Raw genomic sequence first — 24999 nt, 5'->3', positions numbered from 1 at the left:
TAAACAGGGTGGCTGGGCGGGATTCCGCAGATGCAATAAGAGCGGAAAAATATGTACATTTTGCCGCCTGTATCGCCACTAAATAAGTCCTAATAAAGGTTCTTAATAGTGTTCAGTCAGATTCGGAGTTACTGGCCCTCCAGCATCGCTCTAGGCATCTCTTTTAGCGCTTCATCTCCCAGAGTTCCTTGGTGAACCAAGGTGCCCTCCTGGATCCACTGCCGCAGAGAGGCCACAAAGGCGCAATCCGATCCAGAGCCTCAGCCGCTGCAACTGTCGGGTTGTGGGCAAGGGAGTCAGGTATCCCTCCAAGCTCCTTCTGAAATCCTTCTGGATCCATCAGGCGCCTGGGGCGGAACCACTTAATCGGCTTCGCCTCCCTGCAATGGGGGAGTAGCATCCCAAAGTCAAGCCTCAGTAGGAAGTGATCTGACCATGACAAGGGTGATATCTCTATTCCCCTTAATTCAAGATCACATCTCCACTGCCCCGAGAGAAATGCAAGGTTGAGTGTGTGTCCCGCTCTATAGGTTGGATCCTGAACTACTTGGGTCAAGTCCATGGTTGTCATGGAAGCCATGAACTCCTGCGCTCCATCGGAGTGTTCGCCCAGGGATGGCAGGTTAAAGTCCCCCAGTACCATCAGTCTGGGGAACTCCACCGCCGGCTACCACCTCTAGGAGCGCAGGCAGGGCCGTTGTGACGCAGCTGGGAGGTAGGTATGTCAAAAACAAGCCCAATTGAATCCCTAGGTCCAACTTCAGGAGAAGAGACTCACACCCCACAATCTCTGGGGCAGGGATCCTGAGAGGAGCTAAAGACCTTCGGATAAGAACTGCCACCCCCCCACCCCTTATCTAGCGGTTGGTGTAGCACCTGGAACCCATCTGGGCACATTTCTGAGAGGGGGACTCCTCCCTCTTGGCCCAGCCAGGTTTCAGTTATACATGCCAGGTCTGCCTCCCCGTCTAAAATTAAGTCCCGGACAAGGAGAGCTTTATAGTTTATAGTTTATAGTTTATTTATTTGTATGCCGCCCTTTTCCCTGGGGGGACTCAGGGCGGCTCACAATCAAAAGGAAGGGGGGGACAGACTTTTACATATAAGACAGTACATGATTAAAACGCAACATTCATACCATTCGGGCGGGTTACAATCATTTAGCCCCAGGCCTGACGGGATAGCCAGATTCTAAGGGCTGTGCGGAAGGTCTGGAGGGTGGTGAGGGTACGAAGCTCCACGGGGAGATCGTTCCATTGGGTCGGGGCTACCACCAAGAAGGCTCTCCTCCGCGTGGTGGCCAGTCGGCATTGGCCAGCGGATGGAACTCGGAGGAGGCCTAAACGATGAGATCTAATGGGTCGTGTGGAGGTGATCGGCAGTAGGCGGTCTCTCAAGTACCCAGATCCACTACCATGAAGGGCTTTATAGGTGGCAAGTAGCACCTTGAAGCGTATCCGGAGATCGACAGGTAGCCAGCGCAGCTCGCGGAGGATAGGTGTTACGTGGGTGAAGCGAGGTGCACCCACGATCGCTCGCGCGGCTGCATTCTGGACTAGCTGAAGTCGCCGAATACTCCTCAAGGGCAGCCCCATGTAGAGCACATTGCAGTACTCCAGCCTAGAGGTCACAAGGGCCCGAGTGACTGTTGTGAGAGCCTCCCGGTTCAGGTAGGGGCGCAACTGGTGCACCAGGCGAACCTGGGCAAATGCCCCCCTGGTCATAGCTGACAAATGGTGTTCGAAAGTCAGCTGTGGGTCCAGGAGGACTCCCAAGTTGCGGACCCTGTCTGAGGGGTATAATGTTTGACCCCCCAGCCTGAGAGATGGAATATTTGCCAAATTGGCGGGAGGGAAGGTATTATTTACTACAGACCTGGCATTTAGCAGCAGCAACCTGAGACCAGGGCCCTGATCTCCTCTGCCACCAGGCCCTTGAGTTGAGCCAGTAGGGCCGGAACAAGGAATCGCTGTAAGGTAGAGAGTCCTTCTTTCCTGGTAATGGCCAGCCCTACAGCTCCCATCATATCTGCCCCTCCCCATCGTAACCGAAATGCTCCGACCTTCCCCCGTCGCCGTAGACCCCCACCCACCTCCCATGGCCCCCATTCTTCCCGACAGGCCGCACTCAGCATTCATACCAGGACAGGGGGCGAGTCTGGGTCCCCACCACTTCTGCATCTGCACTCAGTGGAGGGGGCTTCAGGTCGCCCACCTGATCCTATCATACACAACCCACAGCCACTCTCCTCATACACCCCCACTACAATAGTTAAAATACAGAGTAATAATATAAAAGGTTAATCAAATATAAAAGTTAAAAGTGGGAACACGCTCTCACCCATTCATACAACATTCCCTCAACAAGCAAAACAAGCGCAGTTCTTGACCCGCAGAAGCGGTTGACGCAAATTTAAAATAGGTGAAGTTGGTAAAGGTTTTTTTGGGGGGGGCCTCCACGCTATTGATCTTCTCCCCTGCGGAGTCCAGAAAAGTACATAAAGTCTGAGAGTCTAAAATGGCTGAGGGGGTTGACGCCAGTTGGGGGGGGGAGCAGGCTTCCTGTCCACGTTCTCCTTGTCCCCCATCCTCTCCTTCTACGGAGGTTGTATAACACGGGATCACATGTAGAACTATCAGCGTGGCCAGAGGTCTCCATGGCCGCAGCAACAGTTAGAACAGTTAGAATGATAAGCAGAAAAATCCCTGAGGATGAAGGCGGGGGCGGCCAGAGGGCGAGGGCGACCGGAGAACACGCCGCCCAAGAGGCAAGCTCATGTCACCCAAAGAGGCAAGCCCATGTCGCCCAAAGAGGCAAGCCCAAGATGGTAGCGTGTGGCAGCGGCAAACAGCAGCGGGAAGCTGGCTTTGATGTTTAAAGAAGCCAGGATCACAGCAGCCGCGATGGAGAAGGAGGGGGGGCATCAGCGGCGGCACTAAAAAATCCAGCCGCCCAGTCCCAACTCACCAACCCCTCTGTGGCTGTGGAACCCAGTAGCTGAAATCCACGTCCCAATGCAGCTCAGTGGCACCCCGTATTAATAGACCGAGGCTGCGGCGATTTGGGCTCGGCGTTGGAGTTGCTGTCCGCTGGAATGCTGCCTGCAGGAAACTGCGTTGCCTGAGGGCCCTTCGGAGCCGTTCGGAGCCATTCAGAGCAGCGTTCTGAGTAAGTAAACGGCTTTCTGGGATCCTCTTGGCTCCCTCTCTTACAGCCTTCTTTTTCAATAGGTCTGGCTTCAGCAGAGGATTAGAATTTTGATTGTTTCTTCCCTCTCTGAGCCTGAGCGGCAAGCTCAGGCAGCCATCTTCCCCAGTGCATGCCAAGCCGAACTTTCGTTCTAAACCCTGCTGTTGTGGCCAGATAAAGAGCCGGCCTACACGGTACCAAAATCCTTCTTGGTCCCAAGGCGCGCAGAATTAGGTTCGGGGGACACGAGTTTGCTGTTTAAGAGCAATCATGTGTTCCAACCCTCATCGCCTTCTTGCCCCCAGGGTTACAGGACCCTGGTCTCTGGCTGGTGTCGCTTAACGCCAGGTCCATGGTACGTAAGGCTCCCCTCATTTACGACCTCATACAAGAGGGTAGAGCAGACCTGGAGTGCATTACGGAGACCTGGTTGGGCCATGAGGGGGTTGTTCCCCTTAGTGAATTATGCCCACCAGGCTTACGGGCGTTTCACCAGCTGAGAGCCCAGGGCAGGGGTGGGTGGTGGTGGCGGTGGTTATTAGGGAAAGTCTCGGACCTCAGGAGGTCACTGTGCTTCAGATAGGCAGGTGTGCGTCCCTTTTTGTGAAATGGGGCCTTGGAGTTCAGGTGGGCCTTTTTGTTACATACCTGTCTCCCTGCTACGTTTCATCGGCCCTGCTGGAGCTGCTGGATGTGTTATCCGGATTGGTTGTTGATCAATCCGGATTGGTTGTTATCCGGCTTATGATCCTGGGGGATTTCAATCTACCTTCCATTGGCGAGACATCCGAATCAGCTTGGGAGTTCATGGCTTCCATGAGGGCTATGGACCTAACTCAGTTAATTCAAGACTCCACCCATAACAGGGGACACACGCTTGACCTGATTTTTGTCTCTGGGCAGTGGATGAATGATCTAGATTTAGGGGATATTTCTATCCAACCCTTGTCATGGTCTCATCATTTCCTCATCAGGCTTGACTTCCATACTGCTACCCTTCGCCGCAGGGAGGCGGAACCGAATAGATGATTCTGCTCCAGGCGCCTGATGGACCCTGAAAAGTTCCTGATGGAGCTTGGGATTTTTCCTGAATTGCTTGCTCACAGCTCGACCGAAGCCCTAGTGGAAGCCTGGGATAGGGCGGCCACTGGGGCCTTGGACCGTGTTGTGCCTTTGTGGCTTCTGACCCGGTGTCGATCCCGGGTAGCTACCTGGTTTACCAAGGAGCTCCGGGAGATGAAACGCTGGAAAAGACCCCTTGAGAGTGGTTGGAGGGCCAGCTGGTCCGAATCTGATCAAACACTAGTAAGAATTCATATTAAATCCTACTTAGTGGCGATAAAAGCGGCAAAACGGCAACATTTTTCCGCTCTTATCGCGTCCGCAGATGACTGCCCAGCTCCCCTGTTTAGGGTGATCCGCTCCTTACTTAATCAAGGAACTGGGAAAGACCCCTTGCAGGATAGGGCTGAAGAATTTGTTCAGTATCTGCAGGAGAAAATTGCTCAGATTTGGACAGGCTTGGACTCTGACTGGGTAGATTTGGGCGAGTCGACGGGGATGAATCTTGTGGAGACTATCTGGGAGGAGTTTGACCCTGTGACCCCCGAGGGCATGGACAGGATTATGGGGAGACTCAGTGCTGCCACTTGTGTGCTGGACCCGTGTCCCTCTTGGTTAGCTTTGGCTTCCCGGGAGGTGACACAAGGCTGGCTTCAAGCGATTACCAACACTTCATTGAGAGAGAGGTTCTTTCCCACAGCCTTGAAGGAGGCAGTGGTGAGGTCCCTCCTTAAGAAGCCTTCCCTGGACCCAGCCTCTTTAGCCAACTATCGTCTGGTCCCCAACCTTCGCTTTGTAGCGAAGGTTGTCGAAAGTGTGGTAGCACGTCAGCTTCCCCAGTACGTGGATGAAGCTGCCTATCTGGATCCATTTCAGTCAGGTTTCAGGCCTGAGCACAGCATGGAGACGGCATTGGTCGCGTTGGTTGATGATTTCTGGTGGGCCCGGGACAGGGGCTGCTCCTCTGTCCTGGTCCTATTAGATCTCTCAGCAACTTTCGATACCATCGACCATGGTATCCTACTGCGATGAGTTGGGGGGTTCGGAGTGGGGGGCACCGTTTTGTGGTGGTTCTCCTCCTGTCGGATCGGTCGCAGTTCATGTTGATGGGAGGACAGGGATCGACCCTGAGGCGCGTCACTTGTGGGGTGCTGCAGGGGTCGGTTCTCTTATCCCTCCTGTTCAACATATATATGAAACCGCTGGGCGAGATCATCCTGGTTTTGGCGTACGGTATCATCAATATGCTATATATGATACCCAACTTTTCATCTCTACCCCAAACCACCCAAACAATGCCCTCGATGTGATGTCCCGATGCCTGGAGGCTGTGCGGATCTGGATGGGGAGGAACAGGCTCAAGCTCAATCCCTCCAAGACTGAGTGGCTGTGGTTTCCATTATCCCGATTTGTGCATCTTGTTCCATCTTTGATAGGGGAGAAACTTTACCCGCCTCAGAGAGGGCCCGCAATCTGGGAGTCCTCCTGGATACGCAGCTTAGTTTAGAAGAACACCTGACAGCCGTGACCAGGGGGGCCTTTTACCAGGTTTGCCTGATACATCAGTTGCGCCCCTTTCTGGATTGAGATGCTCTGTGCACAGTCACTCATGCCCTCATCCTTTCTTGCCTGGACTACTGTAATGCTCTCTAGGTGGGACTGCCCTTGAAGAGCACCCGGAGGCTTCAACTGCTCCAGAATGCGGCTGCGCGGGTTATTATGGGGAAATATAGGTGCTCCCATGTTACACCCCTTTTAGGCAGCCTGCACTGGTTGCCATTTGTCTTCCGGGTGCGATTCAAGGTACTAATTATGATCTTTAAAGCATGCCATGGCTTAGGTCCAGGATACCTGCGAGACCACCTACTGCCACTAGTAGCATCCCACTGTCCAGTGCGATCCCACAGAGTTGGCTTCTTCAGGGTGCCGTCGGACAGACAGTGTCAGCTAGCGACCCCCAGAGGCAGAGCCTTCTCTGTGGGAGCCCCTTCCTTCTGGAATGAGCTGCCCCCGGAGCTTCGCATAATCCTCCGGTCCTTCTGACGTGCCCTAAAAAGTTGGTTTTTCCAGCAAGCCGGTCTGACCTGAATAGAATAAAATATAGGATTAATTTGGTTGTTAATTTTAATTTAATTTTTAAATTTTTATTGTAAATATCAATTGGGGTTTTTTGGATACTTTATTTAATGTCCCTTTTAATTTTTGTAATATGTGTTTTCTTATATTGTAAGCCGCCGTGAGTCCTTGGGAGAAGGGCGGCATATAAATCCAAAAAACCTAACCTAACCTAACACCTGAAAGCTTATAAACATTCTTCAAGTGCCACCTGAGTTATATCTTTTTCAATTTCCAGAAATGTCTTAAGCAGCCCCTGACGAACACTTTCCTATTTTTTCCACTTCTCTTCTGCAGAGCAATCCCAGAGTTTGTTCTTATTTGTTAGCAGTTTGTTGTATCCAGTTTTAAAGGTTCCATTTTTCTGCGGAGAGGAGCAGCTTCCTAGAGAAGGTTTTCCCCCTCTTTAGAAGTCACCATTCTTTCCAGCTTTAGATTAGTATAGAGATCATTGTAGCTAGCAAGTAACAACTGTAGATATGATAATATGTTGTGATATACAAACGTTTATAAATATATTAACTTTCCAAGGAAAACCATCATTATTGGGTTACATTTCCATATCTTCACATTGTCCAGCAAAACTTTACACAGCAAAAGCTATTCCTATTTTAATAGTGGTAAATGCTTGTCCAATTTTATGGAATAGTATAAAGAACTATTCTTTATAGTAGTATGGTACTATATACTACTATGGGACCAAATGTTCTGTTTACTGTATAACTTTTCAGGCCTCATTAAGAGTCTAACACACAATTTTGATATAGAACCAATTCTGTACATAGGAAAATGCTTGCATCGGCTCCACTCCTGTCTCCTATACTAATTAGTTAAAACCTTCATTGCTATTTCAGTTATCAGAAGTATGAATGATTCTGGTACTTGTAATTTATGTAGCACCAATCAAGTTTCCAAAATAGAACTCTTATTTTTTTCTGCAGTATAAATATACAAACAATTTGCAACTAATAAAAATTACATGATTAACTGAAAGGAATATGAAAATAATCAAAGCAACATAAATTAATAGTTCAAATTATTGGGGGAGGATACAGATTTAAAGATCAACGCATATTTATTTTCCATATCATGTTGGAACACATTTTCCATAGTTTCCATAGCAATGCATAGTTACTGTTATAGATAATGAAAGTTAATTGCTATTCCTTTTCTTTATCCCTAATGGATTTTTAATTATTTTCCTTACTTTGCACACTTTGTGTGTAATTGTATAAAAAGAAAAATATTCTGATATAAAAAAGGAAATTATTATCCACTTGAATACAAATGTGTTCAACACAAACAGAAAATACAAGTAAAAAATTAAATAGAATTGGAAAGATGCTTTCAAAAATATTAAAAAACCCTGTAGTATGCTTTTAGTTTCAGGCTGTTTTACATATATATGTATAGTAACACCAAACTGAATGAGAGATGTGCATCTACTGAAAAGTGTAGTTTGAAATAATATGAATATTCAGTGTAGTCAGTGGTGAAATTCAATTTTTTTTACTACCGGTTCTGTGGGCGTGGCTTGGTCGGCATGGCAGGGGAAGGATACTGCAAAATCTCCATTCCCACCTCACTCCTGGGGGAAGGGTATTGCAAAATCCCCATTCTCTCCCCACTCTGGGGCCAACCAGAGGTGGTATTTGTCAGTTCTCCATTGTGGTGGAGACAGCGTGCAGGAATGGGCTGACCTTGTCTGCTCACTGATTGGACTGAGTCTGTCAAAAGCTGTTAGGGCACTCCTCTATTGCTAGGGCTTCTCCCCCAAATCGTTTTCCCTGTAAACAACACAGGCCTATGGGGATCGGTTTCAGATTTGACCATCCCAGCTGACAACATTGATTGGCCTTGTACTTCAGCCAGTGCTGCTCCAGAAGCCACATTTACCTGAACAGCTGCGGGTCTTGGCTCAGAATTGCAGGCAGACCCAATAGCCTAGCCTAATTTGTAGGACATTATTGCAAGTGCAATCAGGCAAGGCATTACAGCTGGGCTCCAACAACAATCTAGACAAGCCTCCTTGGTGGCTTCTGGGCTCCACATGAATCATGCAGGAATTTTAGCCAGCTCTGAGGTATACTCTCCCATCCCTGCTCTCAGAAGAGGGAGGGCAAAGGGAAGCAGACTTGTCAGACGATGAGAGTATGATACCAGAACAGCCGGCCTTCACCAGATTGTTTCAACCTGGCATGTTCAACTCACTCCTTTTCAAGGCTAAGAATTAAGCCAGACTCGGGGTCAAGGCAGTTGACCCGGACACAGAGAGCCTGACCAGCACAACAGACCCATCTTTTCAGAGCCTACCACTGAGGCAGAGACAATTCCATCACCAAGACTCTTTGTTGACATAGTCCAAAGGCAGTGGAACTCACCTACGTTGGGTCCTATGCCAACCTCGGCTAATAGACGTTTTTACAATATGGGACCTGAGCTGGCCCGGATGCTTCAACTACCGACAGTAGACACACCAGTGTCTTCCACCATGCCTGGTGTACCAGGAGTCTCTGAAACCGGAAGACAGATGGACAGATTCAACTCTGCAGAGTAGCCATCAAGTAGCTACGTGGGTGAGCATCGGTGACCGCCTCATTTTTCAACTGGACATCATTACTTTGGCTTCGACAGCTGCAGGAGAGGATCCCGGCAGCCAATACCAGAGCACACCAGGATATCAACAAACTGGTGGCAGTGATCCAGTTTTTGATGGATGCCACACTCAAAACTGCCAGATTTGCCTCAAAGTCTATGATCTGTTCCGTAGTGGCATACTACTTACTCTGGCTTCACCAATGGCAGACGGATGTCACCACAAGTGGCATCTAGCATCAGCTCCCTTTAAAGGGGATTACTTGTTGGGTGAATATCTGGTGGACTCAGGAGACAAGAGAAGAATTTTGCTGCTTGTAACTAGGAAGGACTTTTTTTGCCCCTTGCCATACATGAGACGGCCTTCCTTTCGGGCCCCAGACCCCAGATCAAAAAATTCCAGGCCCAAGGGGGGGTTACTTCCCAAGGCAGTGGCAACAGTGAGACTGACCACCTAGAGGTAGACAGTCTAAGCAGTCTTTTCGCAGTGGAGGTCATTCCTTTCAGTGCCCCTAATACTGGCACATCCCTCCCTCCCATCGGGGGCTGCCTGGCCCTTTTTGCCAACCAATGGGAGGAAACTAGACGCATGGGTCAGAGACACAGTGAGGTTGGGGCTTTCCCTTGAATTCCTTTCCATATTCCCAAGGTTCTTTATTTGCTGCCCACTCTCAAAAGACATTGCAAAGAGAGCCCTCATAGTCAGCAATTCAGCAACTGCTGGACATTCGAGCAACCCAGTGGGTGCCAGAGGCTCAACAAGGCCAGGGATTCTATTCTATTCTATTCGTGATCTCCAAGGCCTCAGGGTGGGGCTGGAGAGCTATTCTACATCTTAAACTGAACCACCATCTGCTTTACAGGCGGTTTATGATGCACTCTGCAAACTATTCTGGGGGGCATGCAGGAGGGCAACTACCTCATGTCTATTGATTTAACAGAGACTTATCTCCATATGTTTATTTTGCCACTTCATCGGCAATATCTCTGCTTTCATTATGTGGATTACCACTATCAGTATAGAGCCCTACCATCCGGTCTCTCATCGGCACCTAGGGCATTCACAAAAGTTCTAGCAGCATTGGCAGCCCATTTTCAGGCTATGCCCATGTGCGACTAGTGCTATCTAGATGATATATTGATCCAGTCCTCCTCTGCCATCCAGGCTAAAGAGGACCTGAGGGTCACGACACAGGCACTGCAGCAGCACGGGTTCTCTATTAACATAAACAGCCACCTTACCACTACAAACTGCCTGTTTCATTTGGGAGCAATCATTGATACGGTGGCATGCAGGTTTTACCTATCCCAGGAGCGGCAGACCAGCCTCAAGGACCTAGCAGGTCTGGTCAAAAGGGAGCGAATCATATCCTTGGCCCTGCTCTCACAGGTTTAGATTTATTGGACTTATATGCCGCCCTTCTCCCAAAGGACTCAGGGCAGCGTACAAAAACACGTAGCTCCTGGGCAAGATGATGTCCAGTATTTCCATTGTTCCCTGGGCACAACTGCATGCCAGAGACTTTCAATGGTTTCTCTTACCTTTTCAGAGGACAGGCACAAGTAGTTCACTGGCCAGGGACATAGTTCCCTCCAGCCATTGCCAAGAGCTGTTACTTCAAAGAGCCCGGGTCACTGTCACTATGGCCATCAGCCTCTTCAGTTGGGGAGGGGGGCATCTTCAGTTGCAGATGGCCCAAGGGCAGTGGAACCAGAGTGACCAGACCCACAACATCAATTGCTTGGAGCTAAGGGCGGTGTACCCGTCCCTCCACAATTTCCAACAGGCGGTCTCTGGTAAGCACATCCTCGTTCTGACGGACATGGCCACCAAATCGCACATTAACCGTCAGGGGGGACCCGCTCTAGGTCCCTTATGCAGGAAGCCAAGCGACTAGGCCTCTGGGCGAAGAGGCACTTGTTATCCATTGTAGTGGAGCATATCTCAGGGGTGACAAACGTGCAGACTGGCTCAGCAGAGCTACAGTAGACCATGCGGAGTAGATTCTGTACTTGTCACTATTTTGGGAACTCATGGACTGTTTCAGCCTCCCAGTGGTGGAACTCTTTGCCATTCCAGACAATGCTCAGCTGCCAAGATTTTATGCCAGGTTTCCGATGCCAGGGGTGGAGGGAGTAGATGCTCTCCGATGTCCTTGGCCTCCAGGAATACTGTATGCCTTCCCTCCTCTTCTCCTTATCCCAAGGGTGATATGGAAGGCACTAGCAGAGAGGGCGAAGATCCAGCTTCTCGCCCGACTGGCCCAGACAGCTGTGGTTTGCAGATCTGGTGAACCTGTCATTGGCTCAGCCCTGGAGGATCCCTCAGGACAAGATTTCACTCAGCCAGGGGGCATTGGTTCATCCAGAACTACAGTGGCTCCATCTGACCACCTGGCTCTTGAGTGGAGCGTTCTGAGGGAGGACAATTTTTCCTCCAGGGTCATTAAAACCATCCAGGCCTCTAGGAGGCCCTTCACATCCTGCATATATAATTCCACCTTACCCAAATTCTTGAGTTCCTCCAGGATGGACTGGACAGGGGTTATCGCCCAACACTACCGAGGGGCAGGTAGCAGCACTGGCTTTGGTGCTGTAGGAAGCTACAGTCTCTGACACAGCATCATACAGGACTTCAGCTTCTGACAGAATCAACCCAGACGAGGTCAACCCATTCCTGGATGCTATCTCCACTCCATGAGAAAAGGCACATCAGGTAAGACCAACACCCTTTCACATTACTCAAAATTTCTGCTACCAGTTCTCCAGAACCTGTTGGAACCTGCTGAATTTCACCTGAGTGTAGTGCTTTTTTGTGATTATTCAGAACAAAAATTACTCAAGTTTTATTTCCATTTGATGACAAGGTAATTGAAATAAAATATATTCATATTCATGTCTATTCATGTACATGTCTATTCATCAGTCGTAAAAAACAAAATTCTTAAATTATAACACATTTAAAACAATACATTTATTAGGGCAACATTTTATTATTAAAATTGTTTTTATAACATTTACCACCAGATTTTAATTCAATAAATTGTTCATAATTGTTAGAAAGATATTTATTGAATAACCGATGCAAAGAAATCTTTGTTTTGAAAAATGTAGTTAGAAAAGTTAAATTCTACAGTGAAATGGTGGGGTACATGGCAAAAGAAAACTTTTGATGAAGTTAGGAGCTATTTGACTGTTATCACGCAATGAGGTTGTGGTACTCCTAGCATCAGATAGTACACTGCTCAAAAAAAATAAAGGGAACACTTAACACAAAGTAACTCCAACTCAATCACACTTCTGTGAAATCAAACTGTCCACTTAGGTAGCAACACTGATTGACAATCAATTTTACATGCTGTTGTTACAGGTTGAAAGCATAGGCAATTAGCAAGACATCCTCAATAAAGGAGTGGTTCTGCAGGTGGTGACCACAGACCACTTCTCAGTTCCTATGCTTTCTGGCTGATAGTTTGGTCAGTTTTGAATGCTGCTGGTGCTTTCACTCTAGTGGTAGCATGAGATGGAGTCTACAACCCACACAAGTGGCTCAGGTAGTGCAGCTAATCCAGGATGGCACATCATTGCGAGCTGTGGCGAAAAGGTTTGCTGTGTCTGTCAGCGTAGTGTCCAGAGCATGGAGGTGCTACCAGGAGACAGGCCAGTACATCAGGAGATGAGGAGGCCATAGGAGGGCAACAACCCAGCATCAGGACCGCTACCTCCACCTTTGTGCAAGGAGGGACAGGAGCAGCACTGCCAGAGCGCTGCAAAATGACCTCCAACGGGCCACAAATGTGCACATGGCTGCTCAAACGGTCAGAAACAGATTCCATGAGGGTGGTATGAGGGCCCAACGTCCACAGGTGAGGGTTGTGCTTACAGCCCAACACTGTGCAGGATGTTTGGTATTTGCCAGAGAACACCAAGATTGGCAAATTTGCCACTGGCGCCCTGTGCTCTTCACAGATGAAAGCAGGTTCACACTGAGCACATTTGACAGGGTCTGGAGACGCTGTGGAGAAAGTTCTGCTGCCTGCAACATCCTCCAGCATGACCGGTTTGGCACTGGGTTGGTAATGGTGTGGCATTTCTTTAGGGGGCCGCACAATCTTCCATGTTCTCACCAGATGTAGCCTGACTGCCATTAGGTACCGAGATCCTCAGACCCCTTGTGAGACAATATGCTGGTGCGGTTGGCCCTGGGTTCCTCCTAATGCAAGACAATACTAGACCTCATATGGCTGGAGTGTGTCAGCAGTTACTGCAAGACGAAGGCATTGATGCTATGGACTGGCCTGCCCATTCCCCAGACCTGAATCCAATTGAACACATCTGGGACATCATGTCTCGCTCCATCCACCAACGGCACGTTGCACCAGACTGTCCAGGAGTTGGGGGATGCTTTAATCCACGTGCGGGAGGAGATCCCTCAGGAGACCATCCACCATCTCATCAGTAGCATGCCCAGGCGTTGTAGGGAGATCATACAGGCACATGGAGGCCACACACACTACTGAGCCTCATTTTGACTTGTTTTAAGGACATTACATCAAAGTTGGATCAGCCTGTAGTGTTTTTTTCCACTTTAATTTTGAGTGTAACTCCAAATCCAGACCTCCATAGTTGCTAAATTTGATTTCCATTGATAATTTTTGTGTGATTTTGTTGTCAGCACATTCAACTATGTAATGAACAAAGTATTTAATAAGAATATTTCATTCATTCAGATCTAGGATGTCTTATTTTTGTGTTCCCTTTATTTTTTGACCAGTATATATGGTTGTGAAGATTGGATATTGCATATTGCATATTCTTTGGACAATAAAGGTGACTATCAAACAAGTACTGGAGCACATAACATCAGGCATATCACTGGAAGGCAAAATCACGAAACTGTGCCTCACTTATTTTGGTCATGTCATGTGGGGGAATTCACTGAAGAAAGCAATTATGTTTAGAAGAGTTAATGGTAAAAAGTAACCAAAGAACATGGTGGCTGGACACCATAAAAGCTGACACCAGCCAGAGCACAGAACCACTTAAAGAAGTAGTGCAAGCTCAAAAGACATAGAAAGACCTGGTTCATAGAATCACCAAGAGTCGGACACAACTGAATGGATAACATCATCATCACTTATAAGCTTTTAGGTATTTTAAAACACCCATATACCAGCCATATGGAAAATATTTCTGCACACCTGACCATTCCTGCTAACTGAATACTGTAATAAGCATAAAAATGTTAGTAAAACAAGCCAAAAACAGTACACAATCCACTTTATTTGAGCCTCAATGTTATGAACTTTATAAATTTCCAGTGCATGCTGAGTTGCTTCTAACTTTGGTAACTCCACAAGAGGCAGATAAAAGATTTAAGGATTTAGAGTTGAAAATTGTTAATTAAATCGACATGAACATTTTGTAATTTCACAATTTCTTAAAACATCACCAAATATGTTATGACAAACTTTTTTCATTTCACATTTGCCTGTTTAATTAAATATGAGAAGGTAAACAATATTTTCCCTTGTGATGAAAAACAGTAAAATTTTTCACTAGTAGGATTTTATAGATGTGAGAAGCATGATCATATTAACAAATAAGTGCACAAAACTTTTGGATTAAACAAGAACTTTTTAAAAATATATTTGGAACTAGTTACTATTTAATCCACTAATAGGTTTTACTTAGCACCCAACAGAGTGTAATTCTAATATTGCAAGCCAATCATAAAAAATGTGTAATGTGTGTTCATAATTGCTGTGAGATGAAGACTCAAAAATAACTTACCAATATTAAAAGTTACAGTGTGGCATAAAGATAAATTATGCAAACAAATGTTTTTGTAGTCTTCTAACATTCTATACAGTATTCTGATATATCAATAGCTTCTAATTATACATATTTAATCAAACTGGATAAAGTCATGTAAATAAATATATTTCAGTAGCAACTATTCCTTAAGTAATAAATCACAATCCTCCATCAACAGAGGAAAAACAGAATTATCAATACTATTATACCTATAAACAGAAATTATTTGAAGGACAAAAAGTTAATTGTATTGGTTAATTAATAAGCATGGGAAATAAATAAGATATGCATATCTTATTTATTTCAATTTAAATTGATACACCTCTTGTCACAATGACAGAGTAGTACTTAAAATTTAATTGAAACCATAAAATATACAATGCTAGATGTACAATTCAAAACAAAAACAGCAGCCAAGAATGAAAGCAATATACACTATATTGCCAAAAGTATTCGCTCACCCATCCAAATAATCAGAATCAGGTGTTCCAATCACTTCCATGGCCATAGGTGTATAAAATCAAGTACCTAGGCATGCAGACTGTTTTTACAAACATTTGTGAAAGAATGGGTCGCTCTCAGGAGCTCAGTGAATTCCAGCATGGAACTGTGATACGATGCCACCTGTGCAACAAATCCAGTCGTGAAATTTCCTCGCTCCACAGTCAACTGTCAGCTGTATTATAAGAAGGTGGAAGTGTTTGGGAACGACAGCAACTCAGCCGCGAAGTGGTAGGCCACGTAAACTCGTCCAACATCAGTGTGTGACCTCAAAATGTGCTTCTGGAAGAATGGTCAAAAATTCCCATAACCACACTCCTGAACCTTGTGGACAGCATTCCCAGAAGAGTTGAAGCTGTTATAGCTGCAAAGGGTGGACCGACGTCATATTGAACCCTATGGATTAGGAATGGGATGTCACTTACAGTAAGTTCATATGCGAGTAAAGGCAGGTGAGCGAATACTTTTGGCAATATAGTGTATCTTACCCATCCCGTAAGATATATACTATTCAGAAAGCTGCTTAACCAAATTATTTGATGACAGATTATTTTAAGTCAAATATAAATTAAAGTTCTCTTCTTGTGACAGACAGCTGAGATGGCTTTAAGCCAATGCACTGATGAGTGTGTGAAGAATAAAGTTGTGTGGAGAATAAAAATGCTTTGAAGAGATTTATGTACAAGGAAATGGGGCATTTTAATGACCAGAATTTGGGGCTCAACCTTATTTCATTTACTTATCTTCTTGCCAATCTCCAACACGCTATTTAGGGAAGTTCTTGTTTTAAAAATCAAATACAGAGATAATAGAAAACATAAATATATGGTCAACCACATTATTAAAGTCATAGTGAAAGTTTATTGTTCTGTTTCCTAGTACAATAAACTACCAAGTTTGTACAGTATAAAATAACAATAGCACAAAGCAACAATACAAAGTAATGCTGACATTGGGTCAGAGTACGGCAGAGGAAATGGCTTCAGGACTGTCTTGCAATTCTACTGTACACATAAAAACTAAGACTACTGATTTTAACATAAATTTTTATCACATTTAGATGCAAGAGGATATTATATAACTTGGGGATCCTGGATCAGCAGTTAAAATGGAAGGAACACAATGAAATAAAAAAGTTCAAAAGGAAAGAATCAGAAAGCTCTCTAGATGGGCAATGACATGTTCCAACCATACCACCTTGTGTACTTCGCTCACCAAAGCAAACAGCCTGTAGAGGAAAAACAAAAAGATTAGATGATGAGCCTGGGAAAAGTAATCACAGCTGATAGTAAACCAGGATTTTTTGAACTGTGCTATTCTCTTTCCTCCAAACTGCATGCAGTCAGAGATTAAACATCTGATTTTAACCAAATGATTAAAATAGTGTCCAGATCCATCCCATCCACCACATGCTCTTTAGCTCATTGTCAAGTACATATGAAGATATAGAAGGTTCAGCTCTAACCTGAAAGGAAGACATCTTCCATGTGCCAACTAATTCAGATGTATTTAGTGCGATTGAGGGCTTTCTCAGCAAAACGACCACTTTCATCTGTGATTTTCTCCCAGTCTGTTTGTCCCACAACAAAACCAATGGCCCTCTTTCTGTCTGCATCCTTTTTTTCTTCAAGATCTGCCCACCTTACCTATTAAAAAAAAAGACGTGCTGCTTGGATAACAGTCATTTCAGGAAAAAGAAGCAACATGCATAAATCTCTGATACAATTTTATCCCCTGCAGAGATTTTGGACAATTTAGAAAAGGCATTAGCCATCACTTTACTTGAGCTTCCTAATGTATTTAGAGGTGAACAAAAGTTAAAATCAAGCATTTGGATGAAGATCTTTTTAATCTTGCTGTCTTTCACAAACCTTCCTACTTGGAGAAGTGGATGAAAAATTGAATTATTTTTCAAAAATGTTTCCATTTTTTATTTTTCAATACTTGCTAACTTATATTTTAAATTCTGCTTCTTATTGGACAAGGACCTATTCAGTTCCTTAGAGCTCGGTGTGACTGTTCCACACAACTTTAGAATTTCGCTAACAAGCTCTGAGGATACTGGCGTTTTCTTCATATTCAATATGCATCTGTTTTCTGAATATTTAGGAATGTTGCTAATGTTTTACCATTGGAGTTTTTATACTCTTTGATTACTGAAGTTAAATGCTGTTGTATTCAGCTCTATTCTAGATACAGATCACCAATATCATATCATAAAGGGGACACAGATAATATTCTAACCAGTCTGTTTTCCAATTTTATACCAAGCAAATTAAACTGCTAGCTTGATTCACATTCTGCTTTCTTTCATCCATATTATTTATTTGTAAAAACTATACTAATTAGATTATAATGAAACTGAGAAACAAAACACTAAAGTAATGAGGGGAAAAAGATTTGTCACTGAATCTTGTTCCACCGTTCTACTGACTTTGCAACTTACAAAATGTGTTGGCAGGATGGATAGTCAAAAGCCGGAAAACCTCATAAAATCCTTTTTAAAATTACATTCTAAGCAATTTTTGCATACCTTTGGTAAAAAAGTGAAAAACTATTTCAATAAGAGAATCTCCATAGACATATTTCAAGGAAATATTGACAAAGTAATGAGACCACTCTCAATTACTGAGACAACAACTCAATGCTCCTAAATCCAGTTGCATTTAGTTGGCTAGTTTGGATGGGAGAGGAATGTGTATTCCACTGAAAAATAAGATTGTGCCCACAGTCACTTTTCACAGCTCTTGGAGTCCCCAGTAACTATAATTGGTCATTGCCATTTTGAGATAACTCCTAAAACCATAGGCACTTCCAATAGGCAGTTCAATGTTGAAAAAGAAATTGCCTCACCAATCTCATCCATATGTTAACATAACTCCATCGAACATAACAATGTTAAATATACTGAAATGTTGTTCTCTCCAGATATAAAAGAATCATATACCAACATGATCTATTCAGTATACTTTTGAGCAATAGCATTCCATTAACAAATATCACCATTGCAAGAATAGAACTATTCACCCTATCAGAATGAGTTTTCTTAAAGCTCGATGTGGCTGGGTATGTTAAACCAAGACATTTATTACCCTTTTTTTCCCAGGTTCAGAAGCACGGCTATCATAATCATCTGGAAGCTGAAGGTAATCTTCCATTCTGCTGGCAATTGCTTCCCAGTCACGTTTCCTCTTAGTACCAGTTCGCAACCCATCCAATTTGTCTGAGAACAAACACATAGCCTTATTGTTAAAAAATTTTTGCATACATAAATATAATGCATGGGGATTTTCTTAAACAGGTCACTGACAATATATAGTGATGAAATCCAAATATTAGTTGATGTCTTTGTGAGTGGCATAAATTCAAAATGGAGCACCCATTTCTACCCTTTCGAAATTCAGCCTTTTGTGTGCAAAATATGAACAGGCATATGTATAAGGGAAGCTACTTCTTGCCTCGAATCGTTAACAGAATCCATGTACAATGGCGATACCGCAAGCATTTCTGAAGACCAGTTTAGAAGTTCCATTCTATGTTTTAAGCCAACACTATGGAAGATACAGGAGATGTTCCACAAAGCATTATGGAACATTATTTCAGAATATCACCAGATAAAGAATTTGAATGTAATGCAGAATACCAGCTGTGAGGAATTATATCCAAAAGCGGGTCAGAGGTTCTTTTTGCCTTTGCTTCAGCAGCTGATATAAAGTTGAAATATGTGATTCTAGTAATTATTTGGTACAGATCAACATATTTTTTTAAAACAGTATTTTTCAAACTTGGCTACATGCAAGCATATATAAGTAATACTGGTGTTTCTCTTATACAAAAGAACTATCTTTCTCAGTCTCACCATCTGTGGAGTAGACAGATCATTTAAAATTATTATCCCAGTCTCATCATACTGTGAAGTAGACAGATATTAAATTTATTATAAATACACCTATATTTAAATGCAAAATATAATATTTTAACTTTTAAATATTCTTTTAAATGGCTATCAGATTATTAAAAATAGCAAATTCCATATTATGCTGTTTTATGAATCAAATTTTAAATAACTTACATACTTATTTGTTAACAAAACATGCAGAAAAGTGCACTGATTTGAAAATTAACATATTATGTTTCTCTACCTCAGAATTATCTCTATCCTAAAAATCAGGGGTGAAATGCTACTGGTTCAGACCGGTTCACCCAAACTGGTAGTAAAAAAAATGCTACCAGTTTGGGCAAACAGGTTTTTACGATGATCAGCTGTGCCACGTGATTTATATTAGCTAGAAAGCAGGATTTCTTGCTTTCTAGCTAATATAAATCATGTGGCACAGCAGATTCCCCCCCACTCGCAATTCGCTTACCTTTACAGGCATCCTCTGTGCATGTGCGGAAGATATGCACATTCATATTGCTACCGAACCGGTAGCAAAGGTAAGTGGATTTCACCCCTGCTGTTTTGCTTTGTTATTTTTACTGGAAGAACTTAAAAACTTTGCAAAATTATAATTGGGATATTAAACTTATAATTATGTTTAAAAAAAAATTAAGCAGCCAGTTAAAACATTTTGCCTATATTTAATTCTTCTGTTAACAGAAGAATTTATTCTGGTTTTAAGGGCTTTAGTTTTTCTATAATAGTAAAAATGTACTGAAATCTATTCAACATTTTCACAAATTATCTTACCAAAACCAATTCCATTTAAGAGATAATGAGAAGCATGAGGTAATGTTTACAAACCATAAATAAATATAGCCATATGCATATTTCAGATTATATGTGATTTATATAACTATTCAGCAACTGCTACAAACTCAAATCACAATCTAAATAATCCTGCACATCAGCCACAATTATTATTAATTATGTATACATATATTGTGTGTGATTGTATTTGCTAATTTTTCTTGCCTTTAAGAACAGATTCAGGAAAGAAAGCTTGAATGGGTAGGAGGGTATAAACAGCTTGCTTTTTACTGTTGCACCCACAAATTGTTAACAGACACATCTGCTCAACAAGTTAATTCTTCTGTTCAACTGATACAAGAATAGTTTAGGCAATATCTGACTAGAAAACAAAGAAATAAGTTCTAAGGAACAAATCTTTCATTGTACCAAATTATATCTGTGTCTATTTTCATCAAGTCTTATTTACTACTAGCAAAATTGATGCAAGAAAAGAATTATTATGAGGTAAGTGATCAAAAGAATTAACAGAAGACATTTTAGTTCACATATTATTCCTTTACAAGCAAATATGCAAAAAGTTGATAATATACAGAATATAACATGCTGTATTATGTTACAGATAATATTTGAAGTAAATAACATCTGGAATGTTTTTAGAATTAGGAAACTAATACTTAGTGACATTTTATTGATTTTGTTGGTACCAGGAGCAACAGCAACTGAGCTTCAGAAGAACTTTATCATTGTATTGTCTGACTGGGAACATTATCACTGTGTTGTCTGACTGTGGTCAAGTTATGTAACTAAGACAACATGGGAGTGTTTTTGTTACCTTTCATCAGTTTTTAACTATATGACCAGAGTACATGTTTATATTCTCCATCTCCCATGGAAACTAGAGGTTTTTGTGCCTAAAGTTCAACATGTCCAATTGGTTTCAAAAGATTGTGCTGGAAAGTTGCTGCTTTGCTCCACCATACACTGTACTTGCTACAGTGTTTTACAAAATTTCATTTGCCTGAGTCAACAGGAAATCTGTACAGTAAATTCTTATACCATAAAACAAAGAAAACCCCCACCCAAAACCTTTCTGCTGCCTTTCCATTAAGTTTAGAAAGACTGCAGATGCTTTGATCCAGGTGTTTAGAATTGATAATAAGCTGGAAGAAAGCCAGTAAGTAAAAGTTAACAAGACTGTAGAAATGTAAGAACTGTCAGATAATATTAAAAGCGAAGGCACAGCACATTCTCATTGTTACCTACTAACAACTGTAGTTTTTCTTATTTATGGTTTACATCTTTTATTTAACAGAATAACAGAGTTGGAAGGGACTTTTATTTATGTGCCATCCAACATCAAACTGAACGCAGCCAGCTAACACTGCAGCACATTTGTTTCCAAAATATAAAAGGATGGTCTGAGTAGTTTAACAATTGTTAATTGATCAGATCTTCTATGCGTGTGTTATTACAAACTGTGTTATAAATAAATACTATTCATAGCCCATTTCTTTAAATCAATTTCAGCTGATACACCAAAGGTAGCCCTCTTAGGAGGTTTGGTATGGTAACGCAGATGCTGAACTAAAATGATTTGGTTTATTTGGGTCTTCTTTAAGATCCCATTCAGTAATTTAAATTAATTCAGAGTGCAGCATCAAGAATGTTATCTAATGTAACAAACATCTCACATCATTTAAATAACTTTATTATATTCAACTAGCTTCCAATTACTAATAAATAAATAGGCAGGCTCAGAACAATGATTTTAGATCATGTATAATGGCTCCATTCATATACCCTGGTGAGATGAGTGGCAATCGTAGTTTTCAAAGCCGTCTTTGCTACAGCTTTTATTGGGAATTTTTTACTGCTTGTTTTCACTTAAGTTCCAACAAGTTAAAACAGGTTTATTTTTTCAATTGTTTTCTTTTGGCATTGAACTATTTATTGTTCATTTTGATTATATGGTAAAGGTATCACACATATAACTGTGAAGTGGATTAGAAATATTTTAAATCATTCCAGGACTTTTTCAAAAAAAATTGCAAAAGGTGATATAAATTCGAGTTTATGTCTATTTAGAACAATCCAATAAAAAAACTATGTCACATGCATGCATGAAGTAAACTCTTATGATGCACAAATGCTTAGAAGATTCACCATATGTAGCCTACACTACAGATTTAACAAGGAATGTTTCCATAATATGGTAGAATGCCATATTACTAATTCTTTGCTTATGAATATTTTAATGTATTTTATTGGATCATGTTATGTTACAGTTTCTCATTTTTATATCTTATACAATGCCCCCAGAACCTTTTTCCCCCTTTGCTTAAAATATTGAATTTATTGTAGAAGAAAAACTTACAGATTATGGCATTACTAGGAAATTAAGTCATGCAACAGGAAGATAATGTAGCCTTCAGGGTATGGGAGGAGGGGAAGAGATAAAATGATTTGACTGAACATGAAAAGAATTTAAGATGGTATACCTGAATATAGAAAATTAAATAAGCACTATGTTAAATATTGAACAATTAATTATGTATATATATACATACAGAGAGAGAGGGGGGGAAGGAGAGAGAGTCATTCAATAAATAACTATGATTAATTGTATCAAAATATTAATTTTAAATATTAAAATATGGTATAAAAGATACAAATCATGATATTAAGCCATTGGCTTCGGAATGAATTCTATATTCAATGAATGCACATGCTCGCTTTAATCAAATCTTTTCCAACTACTCAGCACTCTATTGTGGCCCTCTTGCTGAGGGCCACAATATAAGTCATACATTGGAAAGGCCTGATGGTGGAGTTCTTATTGACATTTTAATTGTTCTCTAAAAGAACAGATTTGAAATGTAAAAAACCTTTATATATGTATAATCTGATACCATTCCTTCAGAAATGAAGAGTTTTCTTCAAGTTGTTCCCCATTGTAAAGACATTAAACAAACAGATCTATATTAAATGTTAGCTGCACTGTGTCCAATTCAAAGTATTGGTTTTGAGCTTTAAAGTCTATCATGACATTGGGCTGGGTTATTTGAGGAACCACCTCTTTCGGATTTTACCTGCCCAACCCATCATGTCTGGCACAAGGTATGTTGTGGCTCCTGTATGGTAAAGAGCTACACCAGGTGAGACCAAGAGTCTGGCTAGGATGGCATCCACCCCATGGATAATCAACACCACCACCACCCCCTTCTGAGGTAAGGTTGGCCCCATTCCTGCTAACAGATTTGGTTGTGTCAGCAGGCCTGGAAGTCTCAAGGGAATAAGTTGATATTCTTTTTGCCTCTTAATTGGTGTTTTTAATTATCAATTATTTTTATATTGCTGCTTTTTATTTTTTATTGTATGCCACCCAGAGTCATGTTCTGTGAAATGGACAGCCATACAAATATGATAAATAAATAAATCTCCTTTTCCCACAGCACATAAATTATTTATGTTGGATAGATGCGATGCAATCCATAAGTATAGCTTATTTGATGAGATACCAGGTGAATCCTTCCTAATGCTGTATTTGCCTTGAATGTTATAAACCTCTGAAAATCAAAGCACTTGAAAGGGAATACTTATTGATATATTGTCCTAGAAAGCCTTCAAGATTAGTGAGACACATTTACCATAGAGTTAACTCAATGTTACAGAAACTGAAGTACATAAAAAATTCTTTGATGTCTCTACATATGACATTGTTCATCATTATGACCAGCTGTAGTCCAGACACAACTGATATATTATTATTTCTACTAGAAAAGTTCTACTCTTCAAATGCTATAACTCAATAAATGTAACTATTTAAAATAGTATTTTTAAAATACAAAAGCACATACTTACCCTGGTTAAATAACTGTTTTAAAGCAATGGCGTTCAAGAAATGAACATAGCAAATGGCTTAAATGAAAATTAAAAAAGGATATAAAATCTCATCTTTCTACTTCTTTTCTCTGAGAAGCACTGGAAATCCATTACATTATAGAACGTACTCATGCACAGCAACATTGTAAAAGATTAACAGTGCTTTGAGATGATACCCATATATGTCTCTGCCACCATGCCAAAACAAGGCATAATGTTGAACAATGTTAGCCTAATCAGAGTAACATATAGATAAAATGATCTAAAGAATGGCATACATAAGGTCAGCTCTGTAGGAAATGCTAAGCCACTACAAATAACTCACTTTACTCACCATTCATTTATTTGAATATTAATATATAAGAAACTGCATCACAAAAGTATAAAGTAACTAAAATTTAAAAATCTGATTGTTATAGCATTGTAACTGCAGAGATAAAAGGATATTACACTGCCTTGAGGCAGCTGTATCATCAAAAATGTCAAATTCAGTATATTTTGCTCAAGCATGTGATCAGATCAGACAATGAAACTACAGATGTGCAAATACAAGGAATTTTTTTTGTTAATAAAATAAATTAAATACCCACCTAATTTTGCTTCAGAAGTATCCATCTCCCATTTGCTTTTCGGAATGTAACCCTAAATCATATACAGAGAGAAGCTCGAAGGATTAGAGAGAGATACAAGAAAGCATATAACATTTTATCCTGCAAAAGAATTATACTGCAAATATTTTCTTAAGATATTCAATCTGAATTGTAAACATGATTTGGAATTGTAAAATGTTGCAATATAAAAAATATTCATAGTCACTATGCATCCAGTGCAAGTGTCTCTCTCAATAAGAATGTATCTCACAATAATAAGGTATGACATATTTCTCAGTGTGGTGTGTGTTGCATGATCAGAATTCATGTGCCTCAGGGATTTCCACATAGAATTTTATAATGGTATCTTCACAGGTAATCTTTGCATATGGAGACACAGTGTAGGATGAAGATTTCAGAAGCCCACTGTATAAGCATGAATGTGTCTGGCAATTATTTGTTTTTTTTAATTTCTAGGGAACCTTCCGCAAATGTGTTTAAAAAAGTATCCTAAAATTGCTTCTTTTTTCATTAGTATGGATTTCTGCATTTTAT

At 41.8% G+C, this 24999-nt stretch overlaps 2 protein-coding genes across 3 annotated transcripts in view; one reads left to right on the top strand and one right to left on the bottom strand.

Annotated features, from left to right (window-relative positions):
- Nucleotides 1–4198: 4198 nt before the first annotated feature.
- On the top strand, nucleotides 4199–10859 carry LOC148049725 (uncharacterized). Its single transcript, XM_087704554.1, has 2 exons — nucleotides 4199–5175; nucleotides 10512–10859. The coding sequence occupies exons 1-2, from the start codon at nucleotides 4237–4239 to the stop codon at nucleotides 10857–10859; spliced, it is 1287 nt and encodes a 428-aa protein (XP_087560680.1). The 5' UTR covers nucleotides 4199–4236.
- Nucleotides 10860–16117: 5258 nt separating this feature from the next.
- Nucleotides 16118–24999, bottom strand: part of YLPM1 (YLP motif containing 1) — a 70339-nt gene continuing 61457 nt past the window's right edge. Inside the window, exons 18-21 of one of the 2 annotated variants that reach the window (XM_087724250.1) lie at nucleotides 24445–24496; nucleotides 18372–18502; nucleotides 16745–16925; nucleotides 16118–16507 (exon numbers count right to left, since the gene is read on the bottom strand). In XM_087724250.1, the coding sequence (XP_087580376.1) occupies nucleotides 16779–16925; nucleotides 18372–18502; nucleotides 24445–24496 (330 nt within the window). In that variant the 3' untranslated portion in view covers nucleotides 16118–16507; nucleotides 16745–16778. Of the gene's footprint in view, nucleotides 16508–16744; nucleotides 16926–18371; nucleotides 18503–24444; nucleotides 24497–24999 lie in introns of those variants that run through there. The other variant, XM_087724262.1, reaches the window with a different exon arrangement.

Source organism: Thamnophis sirtalis, unplaced genomic scaffold (genome assembly GCF_051295495.1).
Source record: "Thamnophis sirtalis isolate CommonGarterSnake01/CBP01778 unplaced genomic scaffold, rThaSir2_p1.2 scaffold_1, whole genome shotgun sequence".
In the NCBI taxonomy this organism is placed as follows: Eukaryota; Metazoa; Chordata; class Lepidosauria; order Squamata; family Natricidae; genus Thamnophis; species Thamnophis sirtalis.
This window is presented reverse-complemented; position numbering and strand designations above follow the sequence as displayed.